The sequence below is a fragment of the Schistocerca gregaria genome, chromosome 1 (genome assembly GCF_023897955.1).
Source record: "Schistocerca gregaria isolate iqSchGreg1 chromosome 1, iqSchGreg1.2, whole genome shotgun sequence".
Classification (NCBI taxonomy): Eukaryota; Metazoa; Arthropoda; class Insecta; order Orthoptera; family Acrididae; genus Schistocerca; species Schistocerca gregaria.
The window spans coordinates 331754187-331770736 of record NC_064920.1 but is presented as its reverse complement, the minus strand read 5'-3'; the positions used below and the strand labels follow the sequence as shown (position 1 = coordinate 331770736).

Here is a 16550-nt window from a genome sequence, read left to right as displayed (position 1 = left end):
CGCTGTACATTCCATCACTATCTGGAACTGTTCCTCGATGGCCAGCCCCTCGTGGTGGTGGTCACCCATTACTTCTTGGGTCTGGTCTTTGATGCCCGGTTGACATGGCTCCCACACCTTCGCCAGCTGAAGAGGATTTGCTGGTCCCATCTCATTGTTCGTAGGTGTTTGTGCAATACCGCCTGGGGTGCAGACCACTCTGTTCTCCTGTGATTGTATCAAGCGCTGGTCTAGTCTCGTTTAGACTATGGAAGTCCTGTCTGTGGTTCTGCATCACCTTTGACACTGCAGCTAGTAGACCCGATACACCACTGAGTGGTCTGACTTGCGACTGGTGCTTTCCGGACTAGCCCCGTACTTAGCTTTGTCGCAGGGGTGGGGATTCCGCCACTGTGAGTTTTGCGCCAGCAACAGCTGATAAATTATGTGCTCCGCATTCGCTGCACTCCAAAGCACCCTAATTATGGTCTCCTTTATCCAGACATGGAAATCACCCTGCCACAGCGGCGGCCATGATGTGGGCTTACCATGGCTGTCCGCATTCAGTCGCTCTTTTCTGAGCTTCAACAATTGCCTTTACCACCTCTCTTCTCCGCTCACGCACACACCCCTCCATGGTGCGTCTCTTGGCTGCAACTCTGTCTTAATCTCTCAATCGATTCAAAGGATTTTGTTCCTCCGATGGCTCTTCGCCACCAGTTCTCCAGTCTTCTCAGTTCCTTTCAGGGTTCAGAAGTGATATATACTGATGCCTCCATGGTTGCTGGCCGCACTGGTCTTGCTTACACCTATGTGCGATGCACGAAACTTTGCTCCTTGCCAGATGGCTGTAGTGCTTTTATTGCAGAATTGGTAGCCATCTTGCATGCACAGGGCCATATCTGCTCTTGCTCAGGATTATCCTTCACTATCTGTAGTGACTCATTGAGCGGTTTGCACGCTATCGGCCAGTGCTTCCCTCGCCACCCATTAGTCATCGCTATCCAGGACTCCCTTTCTCTTCTCTCTCAACATGGATGCTTGGTGGTTTTTCATTTGGACCCCGGGCCATGTTGGGATTCCTGGCAATGAACTTGCCAATTGTCTGGCTAAATTAGCTACTAACAGGCCATCTCTTGCTATTGGCATTCCAGAAATAGACCTTTGCTCGGCATTGCGTCGTCAGGTTTTGGGCCTTTGGGATGCAGAATGGAGCACTCTTTTTCTTCGCCGAACAAGCTAAGAGCAATTAAGGGTATTACAACTCCATGGCAGGCCTTACGTGAGACCCATAAGAAGGACTACGTTGCCCTCTGCTGGCTCCGCATCGGCCATACTTTTTTGACTTACGGTTACCTCCTCCGTCGTGAGGACCCCCCGCTCTCTGTTGTGGATTCACATTGACTGTGGCTCACATCTTATTGGACTGCCCCAACTTAGCCACCCTATGATGGACTTTTCGCTTTCGAGAATTGCTACTCCTGGTGTTGGCTGATGATGCCTCAGCAGCAGATCTCGTTTTACATTTTATTCATGATGGGGTTTTTTATCGTTTTATTGAAGGGAGGGGCCTTCCACCTTATCGGCGAGTGGCGGGGATGGCAGGCTTTCATGCTCCCCCCTTCACCCCGACTGGATTGGTTTTAACTGGGCTTGGTGGTTCACACTGGCTGCCTTCCCACTCCTTTCCTCTTGGGGTCTGTTATGTCCCGAGCATCTCTCTTGTCTCCTGTGCTTCTTCCTTCATGCCTCTGTCATTAGTCACTTTCTTTCCCTCACCTCATCTTCTGTCCTTTTCCTTCCTTCCCTGTCAATAGTTATCATTTTATGGGTGTTGTAGCTCCCTCTTTTAATGTGGGATTTTACCAGTTTTAGTTAATCTGAGGTCAGAGGGACTGATGACCGTGTAGTTTTTTCCAACCATCGAACCAGATACCTGTTTTTTTAAACCCGCAGTGCACAATGCTTCTGTGCATTGCCAACACCTGATTGCTGTATTCTTTGACCCACAGAAGGGATACAGTACACTGCACGAGTCGGGTTTCCAGTGCAGTTCACCCATAGTTATCCAGAGTTTCCATATCTCCCCAGTTTTTTCAGATCTGGACAGGTTCATTTTTAAGCAACCATTATGTAAAGGAAAAAGGAGTCCCCCAGCAATCGGTTCTGAGCGTAATGCTGTTCGCTATCACCATTAGTGGTATCGTAAATGCAATGGGCCCCAAAGTCTCTCCATTACTGTAAGTGGATGATCTTTGCCTGTACTATGCCTCTGCATCACTGCACACCACTGAATGCCTGCTTCAGGGAGCTGTCTGGAGAGTCCGTGACTGGGCCCTGAATCACAGCTATCAATTTCCCCTGCAAAATCAAGTGTTACGCATTTTTTGTTGACTGCGGACTATGCACCTACACACAGAAATTGATCTAGATGACCAGTTACTTGAAGTTGTTGAAACTTTCAAGTTCTTATATGTTTTATTTGACCACAAGCTATCTTGGCTGCTGCATATCTGCCAACTCAAGGCAGCTAACTTGCATATAGGAGCTGAATGCTCCCAGTTTTCTTAGTTACTCCTCATGTGGTGCATACTGCACACTTCTTCTGAGATTTTGTACAGCCTTGATTTTATCCCACTTGGACTATGGATGTGTAGACTATGAGTTGGTAGCACCATCCATACTGAATCTTTTGGACTCTGTTCACCACCCTGGCATGCGATTGGCAACTGGGGCTTTCTGTATGAGTCCTATTGACAGCTCCTGATCGGTTAGATGACAGCAGCTTCTGGCAAGTTATGCAGTCGCAATCTGTCAGATGCCTACCCACCCATGTCAATCAATTCTGTTTTACAACCAGCAGTTCAGACTGTTTGTGAATTGTCCAAAACTGGGATGACCAGCTAGGATCTGACTCTATATTCTACTGAAGGACCTCCAACAGCCTCCGTTAGTCTGTGTTCCTAGAGATCCCTCTTGACATCCCCTATGGATTGTGCCCTGTCCTGTGATACAGATGGACTTCTTTTGTGGCCCCAACAGGGATGCTGGTCCTATACTTCTCACACTTGTTTCTTTCAATCTATCACAATTATTCTAATTCGGTATGCATGTACACAGATGGATTGAAAGTCAACGACAGGGTCAGTTTTGTCTTTGCACGTGCTAGGGGACATGAGAAGCACACTCGGCTGAGTGCCTGCAATTTATACACTTCAGAGTTGTTTGCCATCTCTCAGGCTTTGCAGTATGTCAATTCTTAGACCATGTCGAACTTTCTGACCTGTAGCGATTCAGTGAGTTGCTTAAAATCCATAACCCTGTTCTATCTCAAAAATCTTTTAGTTGCAAACATACAGGACCTACAGCTGACCTCTACAACTCTGGAAAGACTGTGACCTGCATCTGGACAATGAGCCGCATAGGCATTCCAGGCTAGAGACACATCTACTGGAGATCAACTTGACATTGGGATACCTGGCCCAGACTTAAAATTACAACTTTGGTGCATATTTTGAGGCTCTGAGAATTGGAATGGCAGGCTACTATGACCAAAAAAAGAAGTTGAGAGCAATTAAAGGGTCCACTAAAGTGTGACACACGTCTTTCCAGGTGTCTCCAAAAGATGCCATTGTGTTGTGCTGACTATGCATTGGCCACATGAGACTCTTCACTGCAGCTGTGATAGTCCACTGATGATAGCACATATTCTTGTTGAGTGTGCCCTGCTGGCCAATCCGCGGTACACTCTCGGCTTTCCTACCGCACTACCTCAGATGCTTGCAGATGATGTGACAGCCATAACCAGAGTGTTGCATTTCCTGAGGAGAGTGGATTTTCCTTTACCTATACTACTCTTCTACTTCCACAGTGGTTAGGGGGTGAGAGCCTCCCCCCCCCCTCCACTCCCTCCCTCTCTTGTGGCATGTACCCACCAAGTGACCACAGAATACTTTCTTTCCCCCTTACTCTGTTGTGCCTTTATCCCCGCCCCGTTATGCAAGATGCTGAATGGGTTATCTCTTTTCCTTTACCTATTGAGGTACAACTATGGCCATGCCCTTTTAAACTGTTTGATTTGCTTATATAATTCGAGCAGCCAAGTCACCCTTTGTTTCACTTTCTTTCACTTTTGACATGTTTTTCTCATGATAATGAGGTACTGACGACCCACTAGTTTAGTCCTTTAAATAGACAATATCATACAGTTGATGATAGATGGGTTCAGTCTTAGGAGTTGACTATAAATACGTTATGGACGTTCAAGTTTGCAATATCAACAGCTCCAATTGTATGTTGTTGTTGTGGCATTCAGTCCTGAGATTGGTTTGATGCAGCTCTCCATGCTACTCTATCCTGTGCAAGCTTGATCTCCCAGAATCCACTGCAACCCACATCCTTCTGAATCTGCTTAGTGTAGTCATCTCTTGGTCTCCCTCTACGATTTTTACCCTCTACGCTGCCCTCCTATACTAAATTGGTGATCCCTTGATGCCTCAGGACATGTCCTACCAACCGATCCCTTCTTCTTGTCCTGTTGTTCCACAAACTTCTCTTCTCCCCAATCCTATTCAATACCTCCTCATTAGTTACGTGATCTACCCATCTAATCTTCAGCATTCTTCTGTAGCACCACATTTCGAAAACTTCTATTCTCTTCTTGTCCAAACTATTTATCGTCCATGTTTCACTTCCATACATGGTTACACTCCATACAAATACTTTCAGAAATGACTTCCTGACACTTAAATCTATACTCGATGTTAACAAATTTCTCTTCTTCAGAAATGCTTTCCTTGCCATTGCCACTCTACATTTTATATCCTCTCTTCTTTGACCATCATCAGTTATTTTGCTCCCCAAATACCAAAACTCCTTTACTACTTTAAGTGCTCATTTCCTAATCTGATTCCATCAGCATCACCCGATTTAATTTGACTACATTCCATTATCCTCATTTTGCTTTTGTTGGTGTTAATGTTATATCCTCCTTTCAAGACACTGTCCATTCCGAAACTTCCTGACAGATTAAAACTGTGTGCCCGACCGAGACTCGAACTCGGGACCTTTGCCTTTCGCGGGCTAGTGCTCTACCAACTGAGCTACCGAAGCACGACTCACGCCCGGTACTCACAGCTTTACTTGTGCCAGTATCCGTCTCCTACCTTCCAAACTTTACAGAAGCTCTTCTGCGAACCTTGCTGAACTAGCACTCCTGAAAGAAAGGATACTGCGGAGACATGGCTTAGCCACAGCCTGGGGGATGTTTCCAGAATGAGATTTTCACTCTGCAGCGGAGTGTGCGCTGATATGAAACTTCCTGGCAGATTAAAACTGTGTGCCCGACCGAGACTCGAACTCGGGACCTTTGCCTTTCGCGGGCAAGTGCTCTACCAACTGAGCTGCCGAAGCACGACTCACGCCCGGTACTCACAGCTTTACATCTGCCAGTATCCGTCTCCTACCTTCCAAACTTTACAGAAGCTCTTCTGCGAACCTTGCAGAACTAGCACTCCTGAAAGAAAGGATACTGCGGAGACATGGCTTAGCCACAGCCTGGGGGATGTTTCCAGAATGAGATTTTCACTCTGCAGCGGAGTGTGCGCTGATATGAAACTTCCTGGCAGATTAAAACTGTGTGCCCGACCGAGACTCGAACTCGGGACCTTTGCCTTTCGCGGGCAAGTGCTCTACCAACTGAGCTACCGAAGCACGACTCACGCCCGGTACTCACAGCTTTACTTGTGCCAGTATCCATCTCCTACCTTCCAAACTTTACAGAAGCTCTTCTGCGAACCTTGCTGAACTAGCACTCCTGAAAGAAAGGATACTACGGAGACATGGCTTAGCCACAGCCTGGGGGATGTTTCCAGAATGAGATTTTCACTCTGCAGCGGAGTGTGCGCTGATATGAAACTTCCTGGCAGATTAAAACTGTGTGCCCGACCGAGACTCGAACTTGGGACCTTTGCCTTTCGCGGGCAAGTGCTCTACCAACTGAGCTACCGAAGCACGACTCGCGCCCGGTACTCACAGCTTTACTTGTGCCAGTATCCGTCTCCTACCTTCCAAACTTTACAGAAGCTCTTCTGCGAACCTTGCAGAACTAGCACTCCTGAAAGAAAGGATACTGTGGAGACATGGCTTAGCCACAGCCTGGGGGATGTTTCCAGAATGAGATTTTCACTCTGCAGCGGAGTGTGCGCTGATATGAAACTTCCTGGCAGATTAAAACTGTGCGCCCGACCGAGACTCGAACTCGGGACCTTTGCCTTTCGCGGGCAAGTGCTCTACCAACTGAGCTACCGAAGCACGACTCACGCCCGGTACTCACAGCTTTACTTGTGCCAGTATCCGTCTCCTACCTTCCAAACTTTACAGAAGCTCTTCTGCGAACCTTGCAGAACTAGCACTCCTGAAAGAAAGGATACTGCGGAGACATGGCTTAGCCACAGCCTGGGGGATGTTTCCAGAATGAGATTTTCACTCTGCAGTGGAGTGTGCGCTGATATGAAACTTCCTGGCAGATTAAAACTGTGTGCCCAACCGAGACTCGAACTCGGGACCTTTGCCTTTCGCGGGCAAGTGCTCTACCAACTGAGCTACCGAAGCACGACTCACGCCCGGTACTCACAGCTTTACTTGTGCCAGTATCCGTCTCCTACCTTCCAAACTTTACAGAAGCTCTTCTGCGAACCTTGCAGAACTAGCACTCCTGAAAGAAAGGATACTGCGGAGACATGGCTTAGCCACAGCCTGGGGGATGTTTCCAGAATGAGATTTTCACTCTGCAGCGGAGTGTGCGCTGATATGAAACTTCCTGGCAGATTAAAACTGTGTGCCCGACCGAGACTCGAACTCGGGACCTTTGCCTTTCGCGGGCAAGTGCTCTACCAACTAAGCTACCGAAGCACACAGTTTTAATCTGCCAGGAAGTTTCATATCAGCGCACACTCCACTGCAGAGTGCTCCCCAAATAGCAAAACTCCTTTACTACTTTAAGTGTCTCATTTCCTAATCTAATTCCCTCAGTATCACCTGACTTAATTCGACTACATTCCATTATTCTCGTTTTGCTTTTGTTGATGTTCATCTTGTATCCTCCTTTCAAGACACTGTCCATTCCGTTCAACTGGTCTTCCAATTCCTTTGCTGTCTCTGACAGAATTACAATGTTATCGCCGAACCTCAAAGTTTTTATTTCTTCTCCATGGATTTTAATACCTACTCCAAATTTTCCTTTGTTTCCTTTACTGCTTGCTGAATATACAGATTGAATAACATCGGGGAGAGACTACAAACCTGTCTCACTCCCTTCCCAACCACTGCTTCCCTTTCATGTCCCTCCACTCTTATAACTGCCATCTGGTTTCTGTACAAATTGTGAATAGCCTTTCGCTCCCTATATTTTACCCCTGCCACCTTCTGAATTTGAAAGAGAGTATTCCAGTCAACATTGTCAAAAGCTTTCTCTAAGTCTACAAATGCTAGAAACGTAGGTTTGCCTTTCCTGAATCTTTCTTCTAAGATAAGTCATAAGGTCAGTATTGCCTCACGTGTTCCAGTATTTCTACGAAATCCAAACTGATCTTCCCCAAGGTCGGTTTCTACTAGTTTTTCCATTCGTCTGTAAAGAATTCATGTTAGTATTTTGCAGCTGTGACTTATTAAACTGATAGTTCGGTAATTTTCACATCTGTCAACACCTGCTTTCTTTTTGCCTCTCTCATACATCTTGCTCACCAGATGGTAGAGTTTTGTGAGGACTGGCTCTCCTAAGGCCGTGAGTAGTTCCAATGGAATGTTGTCTACTCCGTGGGCCTTGTTTCGATTCAGGCCTTTCAGTGCTCTGTCAAACTCTTCACGCAGTATCGTATCTCCCATTTCGTCTTCATCTACATCCTCTTCCATTTCCACACTATTGTCCTCAAGTACATCGCCCTTGTATAGACCCTGTATATACTCCTTCCACCTTTCTGCTTTCCCTTCTTTGCTTAGAACTGGGTTTCCATCTGAGCTCTTTATGTTCATACAAGTGGTTCTCTTATCTCCAAAGGTCTCTTTAATTTTTCTGTAGGCAGTATCTATCTTACCCCTAGTGAGATAAGCCTGTACATCCTTACATTTGTCCTCTAGCCATGCCTGCTTACCCATTTTGCACTTCCTGTCGATCTCATTTTTGAGACGTTTGCATTCCTTTTTGCCTGCTTCATTTACTGCATTTTTATATTTTCTCCTTTCATCAATTAAATTCAATATTTCTTCTGTTACCCAAGGATTTCTTCTAGCCCTCGTCTTTTTACCTACTTGATCCTCTGCTGCCATCACTACTTCATCCCTCAAAGCTACCCATTCTTCTTCTACCATATTTCTTTCACCCATTCCTGTCAATTGCTCCCTTATGCTCTCCCTGAAACTCTGTACAACCTCTGGTTCTTTTAGTTTATCCATGTCCCATCTCCTTAAATTCCCACATTTTCGCAGTTTCTTCAGTTTTAATCTACAGGTCATAACCAATAGATTGTGGTCAGAGTCCACATCTGCCCCTGGAAATGCCTTACAATTTAAAAACTGGTTCCTAAATCTCTGTCTTACCAATATATAATCTATCTGATACTTTTAGTATCTCCAGGCTTCTTCCATGTATACAGCCTTCTTTTATGATTCTTGAACCAAGTGTTACCTATGATTAAGTTGTGCTCTGTGCAAAATTCTACCAAGCGGCTTCCTCTTTCATTTCTTTGCCCCAGTCCATAATCACGTACTACGTTTCCTTCTCTTCCTTTTCCTACTACCGAATTCCAGTCACCCATGACTATTAAATTTTCATCTCCCTTCACTATCTGAATAATTTCTTTTATTTGATCATATATTTCTTCAATTTCTTTGTCATCTGCAGAGCTAGTTGGCATATAAACTTGTACTACTGTATTAGGTGTGGGCTTCGTATCTATCTTGGCCACAACAATGCGTTCACTATGCTGTGTGTAGTAGCTTACCCGCATTCCTATTTTCCTATTCATTATTAAACCTACTCCAGCATTACCCCTATTTGATTTTGTGTTTATAACCATGTAGTCACCTGACCAGAAGTCTTGTTCCTCCTGCCACCGAACTTCACTGATTCCTACTATATCTAACTTTAACCTATCCATTTCCCTTTTTAAATTTTCTAACCTACCTGCCCGATTAAGGGATCTGACATTCCACGCTCCGATTCGTAGAAAGCCAGTTTTCTTTCTCCTGATAACGACATCCTCTTGAGTAGTCCCCGCCTGGAGATCCGAATGGGGGACTATTTTACCTCCAGAATATTTTACCCAAGAGGACGCCATCATCATTTAACCATACAGTAAAGCTGCATGCCCTCGGGAAAAATTATGGCCGTAGTTTCCCCTTGCTTTCAGCCGTTCACAGTACCAGCACAGCAAGGCCGTTAAGGTTTATTGTTACAAGGCCAGATCAGTCAATCATCCAGAATGTTGCCCCTGCAACTACTGAAAAGGCTGCTGCCCCTCTTCAGGAACCACATGTTTGTCTGGCCTCTCAACAGATACCCCTCCGTTGTGGTTGCACCTACGGTACGGTATCTGTATCGCTGAGGCACGCAGGCCTCCCCACCAACGGCAAGGTCCATGGTTCGTGGGGGGAGGCCAATTGTATGATCATGGGAAAATGTCAAGACTGTCCAGGCAACCAAGCTTTACTTGGCATGCTTGAAAAATCAGAAGATGACGATTTAATATGTGATAATATAGAATGGAAATGGTGACAATTACAAAGCCATGAGAAGTAGTTTAGTTTTTGAAGTGCTGGTAGCTAATCTTGAAAACCTGAAATGCCTCATTTTATTGCCAAAGCTCAGGGTAAATTTCTGAAAGACAAAAAGCAAACCTTGGCAGGTGAGGAATGCTTATTTCCTGCCGACTTTTCTGAGAACCATTCCTTTTTTGTTCAAGATGAAGTACAGGGGCACTACTATGTAAACAAACAGGCCACATTTCATCCATTTGTGTTCTGTTATAAAGATCAAGCTAAACTAGACTGTCACAGATTTTCTGTCATAAGTGGCTACCTTGAATAGCTGTGCACACTTTTCAGCAGCAATTAACAAACTACATAAAACAGCACCATCCTTCCACAAACAAACTGATCTATTCCTCTAATGGTGTTGCAAACCAGTATAAAACAAAAAAAAAAATTATTCACATCTCCTTTCAAAGGAAGACCATGGACATAATGCAGAATGGCACTTTGCTGCATCATGCCATGGGGAGAATGGATGTGATAGCATTGGGGGTACAACAACGTGAGCTGTCACAAAAGCTTATTTGTAGTGGGCCTATGACAATCACATCTTGAAAACTCAAGAAATGTTCAAATTCTGTAAATAACAGGTGAAAGGGATTACCTATGTTGTTATAAAATGTGGGGAAATGCAACAACTGTACATCAATGTCATGGAGGAAAAATTCAACACTTGTTGTTGTTGTTGTTGTTGTTGTTGTTGTTGTTGTTGTTGTCTTTGTCTTCAGTCCTGAGACTGGTTTGATGCAGCTCTCCATGCTACCCTATCCTGTGCAAGCTGCTTCATCTCCCAGTACCTACTGCAACCTACATCCTTCTGAATCTGCTTAGTGTATTCATCTCTTGGTCTCCCTCTACGATTTTTACCCTCCACGTTGCCCTCCAATACTAAATTGGTGATCCCTTGATGCCTCAGAACATGTCCTATCAACCGATCCCTTCTTCTGGTCAAGTTGTGCCACAAACTTCTCTTCTCCCCAATCTTATTCAATACTTCCTCATTAGTTATGTGATCTACCCATCTAATCTTCAGCATTCTTCTGTAGCACCACATTTCGAAAGCTTCTATTCTCTTCTTGTCCAAACTATTTATCGTCCATGTTTCACTTCCATACATGGCTATACTCCATACAAATACTTTCAGAAATGACTTCCTGATACTTAAATCTATACTCGATGTTAACAAATTTTTCTTCTTCAGAAACGCTTTCCTTGCCATTGCCAGTCTACATTTTATATCCTCTCTTCTTTGACCATCATCAGTTATTTTGCTCCCCAAATAGCAAAACTCCTTTACTACTTTAAGTGTCTCATTTCCTAATCTAATTCCCTCAGTATCACCTGACTTAATTCGACTACATTCCATTATTCTCGTTTTGCTTTTGTTGATGTTCATCTTGTATCCTCCTTTCAAGACACTGTCCATTCCGTTCAACTGGTCTTCCAATTCCTTTGCTGTCTCTGACAGAATTACAATGTCATCGCCGAACCTCAAAGTTTTTATTTCTTCTCCATGGATTTTAATACCTACTCCAAATTTTCCTTTGTTTCCTTTACTGCTTGCTGAATATACAGATTGAATAACATCGGGGAGAGACTACAAACCTGTCTCACTCCCCTCCCAACCACTGCTTCCCTTTCATGTCCCTCGACTCTTATAACTGCCATCTGGTTTCTGTACAAATTGTAAATAGGCCTCGCTCCCTGTATTTTACCCCTGCTGTCTTTAGAATTTGAAAGAGAGTATTCCAGTCAACATTGTCAAAAGCTTTCTCTAAGTCTACAAATGCTAGAAACGTAGGTTTGCCTTTCCTGAATCTTTCTTCTAAGATAAGTCGTAAGGTCAGTATTGCCTCATGTGTTCCAGTATTTCTACGTAATCCAAACTGATCTTCCCCAAGGTCCGCTTCACTAGTTTTTCCATTCGTCTGTAAAGAATTCGTGTTAGTATTTTGCAGCTGTGGCTTATTAGACTGATAGTTCGGTAATTTTCACATCTGTCAACACCTGCTTTCTTTGGGATTGGAATTATTATATTCTTATTGAAGTCTGAGGGTATTTCGCTTGTTTTATACATCTTGCTCACCAGATGGTAGAGTTTTGTGAGGACTGGCTCTCCCAAGGCCGTCAGTAGTTCCAATGGAATGTTGTCTACTCCTGGGGCATTGTTTCGACTCAGGTCTTTCAGTGCTCTGTCAAACTCTTCACGCAGTATCGTATCTCCCATTTCATCTTCATCTACATCCTCTTCCATTTCCATCATATTGTCCTCAAGTACATCACCCTTGTATAGACCCTCTATATACTCCTTCCACCTTTCTGCTTTCCCTTCTTTGCTTAGAACTGGGTTTCCATGTGAGCTCTTGATATTCATACAAGTGGTTCTCTTTTCTCCAAAGGTCTCTTTCATTTTCCTGTAGGCAGTATCTATCTATTCAACACTTATTAGTAGATTAAAGGAACCCGATCTGTTCATTGTTTTATACCTCAGTCACACAACTCGCTCAAGTGTAAGTTCATATCAGCATCCCTTGATAATGAACTTCTTAAATGTGAAAAACTTGTACCACTGACACTTCAAAATATAGACATAGTAGCTTGTATTTGTGGTGAACATTGCTGGATCACCAGAGTTGATAATATTGATTGTCAAAACCAAGATATGCATGTTACATTTTACCACCCACTGGGCAAGGATCTTGTTTAAAAAACTTGAATAGGATCAAGTTCTGATACTTGTTAAGAATGTACTGAACAACATAGTAAAATCAAATAAGGTGAGAACAAGGTTATATAATAAGATGGCTCATTTTAAAAAGAGGTGATCACAGATATGTTTAAATTATGTCGCTGATACACTTTACCCATTAGTCCAGATATTGCAGACGTTTAGAAATGTATTTTTGACTTATATTTGTAATTTTTTTATTTGTAATTTTTTTGTAACTTCCCATTGAATCTCAAAGTTGAAATTTATACTGAACTCTATTAAGTGCATAATTTTTGGATTTTTGTGTGGTCCCTTGACAAAGATATTGCAGGCCAAAGAATGAAATAATTTTAAAAAATCTGTTTTTTAAAATAGTGTATTTTTCGAGTATAAGCTTCTCATCATTGATAAGCTATAAAAAGTAACTATACTATGTAGTGTAATAGCATGAAAAATATTAAGGCCGAGCAATTATTCGTTCTTTGGAAAAATACTATTCAAAAATTGAGTTTTTTTATTTGGAACCAATAACATTGAGCCACTTAAAATATATTAAGGAATACATTCAGATAGGTGATCATAGTTTTAATTTATAGTCCAGTGTATGCTGAACGAACTGCTTCTTCTTTGAAAGTCTAGGGCAACCCATTTCCAAATAAGTCAAAAACCACAGATGCTTGTAAATTCAAAAGAATGCTTGTGGTCTGAAACAAAAACTGCCACTATTTAGAAATGATAACCAATAAAAATTCTTTAAAAATAGTTTCAAATCCACCAAACATAAAGGAATTCACCCAGCAAATATCAACTATTTCCGAGATGGTCAAGTAACAAGTGCTGGACCACTTGGTACAGAACGACACATGTGTTTTGTTTTTAGACTTTCTCAAATTGTGCAGTTCCCAATATCATATGAAAAGCTATTATCTGCCAGCAACAGGATGCAGAAAGGTGGCATCTGTCCCTAAAGACAGCTCTCATGTACCACCATGAGAAATGGATAGAGACCCTTCCCTTGGTCCTTTTAGTCTTTACGTGGCATACAAGCTAACATCAGCGCATCATTAGCAGAAATGGTGTGTTGAGAACTGCGGATTTGGCACACTGTCTCGCACTTATACCGCTGCCATCCCCAGCAGAACTGTCTCAGGTGGTGGAACAACTCTGAGACTAGTAGTCAAGATCCAATGACTGCCTGTTCTTGCTAGGCGAACACCCTGTTTTCATCCTCAAAGCTTTGGATGACTGTACTCGTGTCATACTATGCACTGATCTCATCAGATCGTAACTCCAGCAATTGTACACCAGCCCTTTTCTGATAATACGGCTAGGAGGCCACACCATGGAGATCTTGTAGAATGGCAGTGTTACAGAGGTCTCTTATTGAGTGAGTCAAACCATTGTGGATTGTGTACCATCATACTTACCAGACATCACACCAATGCTTCAAACCTCATGACTCCAGGAGACAACCCTGATGTCCTCACTTGCAGTTACCACCCACTCCATCTGCAGTTATCACACACTCCATCAGCTAGCAAGTTATAACATCACCCAGCCAAAAGCTGGCTGGCAAATTAAGTTTCAATTCCTGTACATTCAAGTTGCTCCACATTGTTGGGGGAGGGGGCTGTGTGGGGCATAACTGATCCAGCAATTGACAGTAGTATGTTGCTTTTGGTACACAGTTCTCTCTCTTTGTTTCTTGGTGTGTAGGTATCCTTTATTGTTGACAAATGTGTATTTAGTGCAGTGAGAAATAAAAGTAATACTGTGCACTTAAATGCTGTGTACATTATTCTATGTGATGTATAAGTTTTATCCACTAGGACAAAATAAACCAATGTATTGACTTAGATGTGCTGCTTTGCTGTATCCAGTTTCTTCTATACATAGTACAATGTGCTAAAAATGGTTGGATTGCTGCATAAACAAAGTTTCCTCATTTTTAGGAAAATGTATGCCATACATAACTACATTTAAATACAAATCAGTGTCATTATGATTAATAAATGTATTTTGTTTTATAGGAACTTGTTAAGGATATGATGGAGGCAGACATAGAGCTGATGAAGAAAAATCCTGCTGCATAAATTTTGAATCAGATCAACAGTTGTGCACCTTAAGTAATCTGCCTATATCACTCACTTTTTTTGAAAGAAACGTGAGAGCTTGTTTGTGTATATTTTGTAATACACATCTTCCAGCACCATTGGCCAAGACCAACAGTTCTGTATTTAATATTGATCATGGGAAAACATTTGAGTGCCATTTATTTTTACATTTAATGCAGACAATAGCATTACAAAGTTACATTTTGTCTTCCACTTCTCCTGATCTGTAAATATTCCTTGGATTATATTGCTACCACATAAATTGTATATCTGTGTGATGCAGGAAAACAATCTTAACCACCATGTGTAAGTGGTGTGTCTTGTTCACTAAGGTAAAGGTGTCCTTGCACTAGGTGAACTGTCTTCACTGAACAATCAGAAATACCTATTATTCTGGACACCATCTTATGATCACACATTAAACAATAGACAACCTAAAATAATATCTCATGATTTTTTCATTTTGAAAATTACTTTTTCTATAAATTTTTCAGATATTAAAATAGGACCTGTTCATTTAATCTTCATAATCATTATGTTCCTTTGAGATAATGCCAGTTCAGCCACATTAGGCTACATAGTTTTAAAATAATGAAAGAAGAAAGTTCTAAAAGCTTGTAAACTTTGTTCCTCATTTGTGAAAATGGACTTTCGTGCACAGAAGGACAATAGAGAATTATAAATGTGAAAGGAAATTGTTTATGATAGTTGTAATGATTCTGATTAGAATATAATGGTAATGATTTTGCTTACAAAACCAGTTTCAGTACCCATTCCCCTTGGTTGCTTACTCACACAGAATTCTGATATATATCCACATATCACTTGGCTGAACTCAAAAATTCATTACTTAATATTCATAGGTTTCATAGGTAGGTGGCCAGGTAACTGCTACTGAAGTTTATGATCATTTGGAATAGTGATTTCCTTATGGGACATATGTATAACGACTGGTGTGTACAAGGCAATGTAACCATTTGTACGTAGGGCTGACATTCCTGCTTGTTATTGAAAGTGAATATGCTTATGGTATTCTGACTAGAAGCTGTTTTTTTCCTGAACTGTTTTAGAAATTTCTAGTTTTTCTTACTTCACTATCAGATTATTGACTTGTATACCACACACATTGAAAAATAATTACCATGGATTTGTGAGTTCATGCTCGGGGAAGGCCTGGGTTTCTCATTTACAAGTTGACATCTTCTGCAGGAGCTGTGAAAGTAAAATTTCTTGCAGACGATATTTTTACATTATGTTAATGCCAATTTTAATATTAATGTGTATATTTGTCAGTCTCTCTCTCTCTCTCTCTCTCTCTCTCTCTCTCTCTCTCTCTCTCTTTCTGTCTCTTTAGTAAATAATGACCTGCATTGAATGCCTGTTGTTTTTTCTCATGTGATAAATCTTTATCATCTTTTTTTTGTTTTTACATCTTGCACTGTTTGTTTAATAATGATATCCTGACAAGAAAAATTTCTGTGTTGTATTTTGATAGATATTATCAAAACATAAATATGTGAAGTTTGTGGTCAGTATTAACAGAGTGCATATGGTAATACCATATACTGAGTTGATGTACAATATGTGTTTGTCAGATCATTCCACAATAAATATGTTGATCAATAATTATCTTTTTGACTAGTATCTCTTTCATTTGTAGTTTTAAGTCAGTTCACTTTTTATGTCACATCACATCACATGATGCGAAATGGGGATGTGTTCACATGGAACACAGTGTCAACATGATTACATTGCTCGTTGCAGTTGTGGCGACAATCGACCAAGTCACATATAACATCTTCGTTTTTCAAACTCTTTGTGAGCAGTCTGTGGTTGCACGCGATACAGTAAACGCGTGTGTACCAGAATCAACAAAATGTGTAAAATAGTGTGAATTACATCTTGTACAGTGTACATCATTGGATCCAGCAATCCTGCAA

At 42.0% G+C, this 16550-nt stretch overlaps 1 protein-coding gene and 1 non-coding gene across 4 annotated transcripts in view; one reads left to right on the top strand and one right to left on the bottom strand.

The window, feature by feature from the left end:
- The window catches only part of LOC126344094 (GDP-mannose 4,6 dehydratase), an 84821-nt gene extending 68582 nt beyond the window's left edge, over positions 1–16239 (top strand). For all 3 annotated transcript variants that reach the window (XM_050001993.1, XM_050001994.1, XM_050001995.1), the window contains one exon: positions 14527–16239. In XM_050001993.1, coding sequence (XP_049857950.1) covers positions 14527–14589 — 63 coding nt within the window. In that variant the 3' untranslated portion in view covers positions 14590–16239. The remainder of the gene's footprint in view (positions 1–14526) is intronic.
- On the bottom strand, positions 6217–6291 carry Trnas-cga (transfer RNA serine (anticodon CGA)). The gene has a single exon. It is a non-coding gene; the product is annotated as a tRNA-Ser (tRNA).
- Positions 16240–16550: the final 311 nt, after the last annotated feature.